Here is a 5,061-nt window from a genome sequence, read left to right on the forward strand (position 1 = left end):
CAATTAATTTTTGTTGTTTCTCTTTGGTCTATCAAGGATAAAAGTGTAAAAAAATGTGACTCACACAAATAATTTTATAAACTACAAATAATAAAAATTGACATTAAAATATAACTCACTTGAAAAATAAAATCTGTTCGTAAAATAATATTATACTTGGATAAACAGAAAATCATAACTACTCATACCTATTTTATCTTTATCAAATCAAATTAAATATTATTAAACCCAAAATTTCATAAAAATTTTACATTAACTATATTCAATAATGATCTAAAACAATTTAAATATTTTTTTTAATCCTTCAAAATGTATTTTTTAAAGAGAAAATCTTAACAAATTTGAAACATAAACAATATATCGAGAACGTGCTGATTCATCCTAAATATCCATGACAAATGTTTAGGCATAAAAAGAAGTAGAAAGTGGTATTTTGAGTTAGGACTTATCTTTTGGAAGTCCAAACTGAGCCTGTATTTGTTCTTGTGAGGTAGGTTAATCACCTTTAAAGCAAGTTAATTTGTTGCGAAAAGTTAAAGTGATGGTAATACCCTTTAAACTTATCAATTCATGTATTATTATTGAAACAATCGATGGATAGACTTAACGTGATAGGATGAATGCATGGTACCAAAATCAGGAGATTTGAAAAGGCATCAACGTTGTCTATTCTTACAAGATTCATATTTTTGGGTTTGGATTTTAGGACAATCCATCGCTTTCATGTTTCTTATATCAATTCCACCGCTAACTGCCTCTTTCAAAATAAAAACAACCATTCTCAACACCTTTCTGACATAGATCTCTTTCAATATTAAGATTCTCCTCTTCTTTCTTTAATTTCTCATTAAACATTCCCAACATGCACTGTTACAACTCAGCTACACCTTCAGGGTATACTGGTAATTGCACTATCCAACAGGGAAGCAAGCTTACTTTAACTTTACTCTACTCCACATGAGTGCATCATGACAAAAGCAACAGTGTCATACATAAAGAATCCAGAATATGACAACAATAATAATAAATAAATATACCAAACCATAAAAGAGAGGCATTGCTGAGTTGTGTAGAGAAACTCCAGCAAGGAAAAACCGGATTAAAGGAAAAGTTTTCCTTTTTATTTATTTCATTTTAAAAGATTGTTTTTTTAATTATAGAAAAGACGAATGGTTGAGTCTGAGGGGCCAAGCGATGCGAATTCTGAGACCCAAATCATGAAAAGCATGGAACTGGCAAAGTGGAAAGTAGGAAACATAGCCAATAAACCATCATCGTCCATTTCGTTTCATTTCATATGGGTGCCCTCTTTTTTCTTGTGCGGGTCTGCTGGTGTTCTATCCTTCACTAGTTAGAGAGTGACCAAACTCATTATTCCTCGCTGCAGCTCTTTCCTCGTCGGTTCTCTTCATGGTCAACACTGCAGCTCATGTTCAATTAGTTTTAAAGCTCTGAGCTTTAACGATATGACATGAGGTTTCCCAGGTTTTTTATATGACCAATGTGTGGTAAGTTTTCTGCTTCTGCCGTTTACCTGTGACTAGTGTCCAGAGAGAGAAAAGGGTCATTTTCTGTGTGCTGATCTGTAATTACTGGTTCACTTTGATGGGGTCAGATATAGATTTTCATGGTTATATTGTACTTTTGGAAACGCTCCAACCATTTTATTTGTTAAAATATAGAAAAGAAATTACATACTTCTGCTTTGGTTTCAGTTTAAATCCCTTTTCCCATTAGAGAAAAATATAGACATTTTCAGTCCATTGAACATTCCTCATGTTCCATGTACTTTGTGTGAAACTGCAGTGGCGCCGGTTCTTTTTGGGGAAGTAGATCAGCTTCAAAGATTGCAGCTTTTCATTTTGCTTATTTTTCATATTTTATGAGGGGATACGAAGACTTGTCTAAACTTCATCTTTTTCACTGTGATGCTATATCTTGTTCCATATAATTAGCGTGAATCCTTGTCACTTATGGGGGATATCAGGATTACCCGGGTAGAGCAAAGTCAAACAAAGATTAAAAATGTTCCAATTGCTGTCACCCCTGAAGGATTTTGGTGTTGCCCTACTCCTGTTGGGTTCCAGAAAAGCCTCAAGCCTCAAAACCCTTTGAATAAACTCAAACCCTCCCCACCAGCTCCGAAGACCAGTTCCCAGAAAAAGGAAGTCTCGGTGAGTGAGAGAAAAGCAGGGCCTGCCCCGTCAAGGTTGGTGGTTTCTGATGCTCAACAATGTATTGATGATCCAGAAAGACCTCCACCTAGCCCTTCTGTGCCTGCACAGAGAGCACCTAGACCCAAACTTGAATCTATGCCAAAAAAAGTGGCTATTGAGTTTGGTGAACCTGGAACTTGTGACATTAAGCTTCTTCTCCTTGGAAAGCAGGGTTTTTGTGTGAAGTTAAGTGTTCACAAGGATGTTTTAAAAGAGAAGAGTAGTTTTTTTGCTGATAAACTTTCTGAACAATCTGGTTTGTCATGTCTCCAAGTTGATGACTGTGAGGATGTTGAAATATATGTTGAAACTGTTGGGCTTATGTACTGCAAAGAAATGAAGCAGCGGCTAATGAAGCAAAGCGTTTCTCGCATTCTTAGAATACTTAAGGTAATTTGCTAGCTCTGTCATCACAGCCTGCTTTGCTGCTAATACTGTTGGGTTTTTTTGGGAGTGAAGAAGTATGTTCTATGCTATTAATCTTTTGGTATTATAATTTTCGGATTATTTTTTGGTCTTGTTTAATGGTATGCCTCATTGGAGGCTTATAGTTATGTGACTTATTTAATCTCTTCTTATAATTGTATTCCCCGTGAGTTAATTCACCCTCCAATATGATAAATATTTTCACTATGGTTTTTTCTTCCCCAGTACATTCACATGTGTGCAATATATATGATATAATATAACTACAATTTACACAATGATATTTCATTTTTAGTGCTACAATCAGCTGCATTTTTCCTTGTTACATAATCAACTACTTTTTATCTTTCATGGAATGATATCAACTACTTTCTAATGCTATACTATTCTCTAATACTTTATAAATAAGATATTAAATGATAAAGGAAATGCATTCAATATTTGAAAACATAAAAGGCATTCAATACCTTTTTTCATTTAATAATTAGGAGGATGACGTGATAGTATTTAGAATTATGGGTTTTGTTAACTTATAACCATCACCATGCAGTACACTCTGTTAGATGCTTTCAATTGCTTTAAAAAGCAAGTTGAAAATTAATTGTGTTTTCAATGTTTCCTTATTGCTGCTTTAAACTTTTGGTTCCTTAACTAATACCTTAAGGTCATTCATTAACATTTTACTAGAATTATTCATGAGAAAAAGTGTACTTTAGGCTGCTTTATGATATTGTAAATTACTAGCATAATCAATATTTTTTTTTTTATTATTTTGGATTTGCTGTACTGTAATGAAAACCGGTGCCTAAGACTGTTTTACAGATGTATATATTGAACCATAACGATGATGACAAGTCATCAATGTCACATGGATTTTTATAAAATTATTGTTGTTAAACGTATATATAGATACATTGTAACTCTTCACAATTACACAAATAGGTAGCCTGAAATGCTTATGTATTTACTAATACACAATTGCCCCGGCAAGATTAAAAGGTGAGTTTGAATAGTGGAATGTGCTAATGTTAAGAATTGTGGTGATGGTCAAGATATAACCATGGTGTCTCGGGTTTTTCACCTTTTAAAATTAGGAAGATCACCTATAGTATAAGGTAATCCCTATCCCCTGTTGATCATAATGTTTTGTCAAAATGTTTCTGATCTGTTCTCTACAAGACTTCATAAAAAGGTAGAGAGCCTCAGTCTTAAGTGTTTGCTAAATATTGTTTTCATTGTAAATCTTTCTCGTTCTTGTTTCACAATTTTATCCTTTCCTAGAAAATGAGCCATGGATAGTGCTTGATGAATCACCATTGCCAGACTTGTAAAAAGAAACTATGCTGCAGGTTGCAGAATTCCTAGGCTTCAGCTCATGTATCCAATCATGTTTGGAGTACTTGGAAGCAGTCCCTTGGAATGGAGAGGAAGAAGAAGAAAAGGTGATTTCAACAGTTCTACGACTCCAAGGAGATGGAATCGGGGTCAATCCGGTGCTAAAACGAGTTTCTCCCGATACTTCCAATGCCCCAAAAGATACCCTCTCCCACATCGTTGAACTTGTTCTGAAATCCAATGAGGAGAGAGGTCGCCGGGAGATGAAATCCATTGTTCTAAAGCTGCTTAGGGAGAACAATAGTCTTCCAAGTTCTGCAGGTTCAGTGGACATCTGTAATGACATGATTTATAAGTCATGCAGAAGCTGTTTGGATTCATTATTGTGTCTGTTCAACCAAGCTGCAGAACCAGAGTTCAAAGACATGCCTAGCGATAACAAAGAACCTGTAGTAAAACATATAGGTCTTGAAGCTGATAACTTGTCATGGTTGCTGGAGATTTTAATCGATAAACAAGCTGCTGAAAATTTTACGGTGATGTGGGCAAACCATCAGGAATTGGCAGCCCTACATGGAAAGCTTCCCATTGCGTTTCGGTATCATGTAAGCTGCATTTCTGGAAGACTGTATGTGAGCATAGGAAGAGGGGAGGTTTTGCCATCGAAGAACACACGGCAGTTGTTGTTGCAGACATGGCTGCAGCCTCTAATCAACGACTACAACTGGTTGCAGCACGGGTGCAGGACATTTGACAGGAAACTTGTGGAGGAAGGAATTGGAAGAACAATTCTGACCTTGCCTTTGGAGGATCAACAGAGTATTTTGCTTTCTTGGGTTGGAAGCTTCTTGAAAACTGGTGATGGTTGTCCCAATCTTCAGAGAGCTTTTGAGGTGTGGTGGCGGAGGACTTTCATAAGACCCTATGTGGAAGCCATGCCAGATGCTTGAATGCATGCTGCTGCTGTCAAAGCACCATGTCATATGTTCATTCATAGATCTTAAAATGGTTTTCGATTTTCAGTTTCTCTTTTAAGGTGACTATTCTAAGGAATTATAAATGCTTGATTTTCCTTTCTGCTTTA

At 35.7% G+C, this 5,061-nt stretch overlaps 1 protein-coding gene across 1 annotated transcript; it reads left to right on the forward strand.

The window, feature by feature from the left end:
- Nucleotides 1–1,083: 1,083 nt before the first annotated feature.
- Nucleotides 1,084–5,061, forward strand: LOC106777935 (BTB/POZ domain-containing protein At3g50780). The gene is made up of 3 exons (XM_014665763.2): nucleotides 1,084–1,508; nucleotides 1,807–2,606; nucleotides 3,992–5,061. Exons 2-3 carry the CDS (start codon nucleotides 1,974–1,976, stop codon nucleotides 4,925–4,927), a joined length of 1,569 nt encoding a protein of 522 aa, XP_014521249.1. The 5' UTR covers nucleotides 1,084–1,508; nucleotides 1,807–1,973; the 3' UTR covers nucleotides 4,928–5,061.

Source organism: Vigna radiata, chromosome 11, assembly GCF_000741045.1.
Source record: "Vigna radiata var. radiata cultivar VC1973A chromosome 11, Vradiata_ver6, whole genome shotgun sequence".
NCBI lineage: Eukaryota > Viridiplantae > Streptophyta > Magnoliopsida > Fabales > Fabaceae > Vigna > Vigna radiata.

Bases quoted from the DNA above. Each gene is read 5' to 3' on its own strand.
- LOC106777935 (XM_014665763.2), top strand. From the start codon at position 1,974: ATGGGGGATATCAGGATTACCCGGGTAGAGCAAAGTCAAACAAAGATT. The intron at 2,607-3,991 runs GTAATTTGCTAG...ACTATGCTGCAG, and splicing joins GCATTCTTAGAATACTTAAG to GTTGCAGAATTCCTAGGCTT.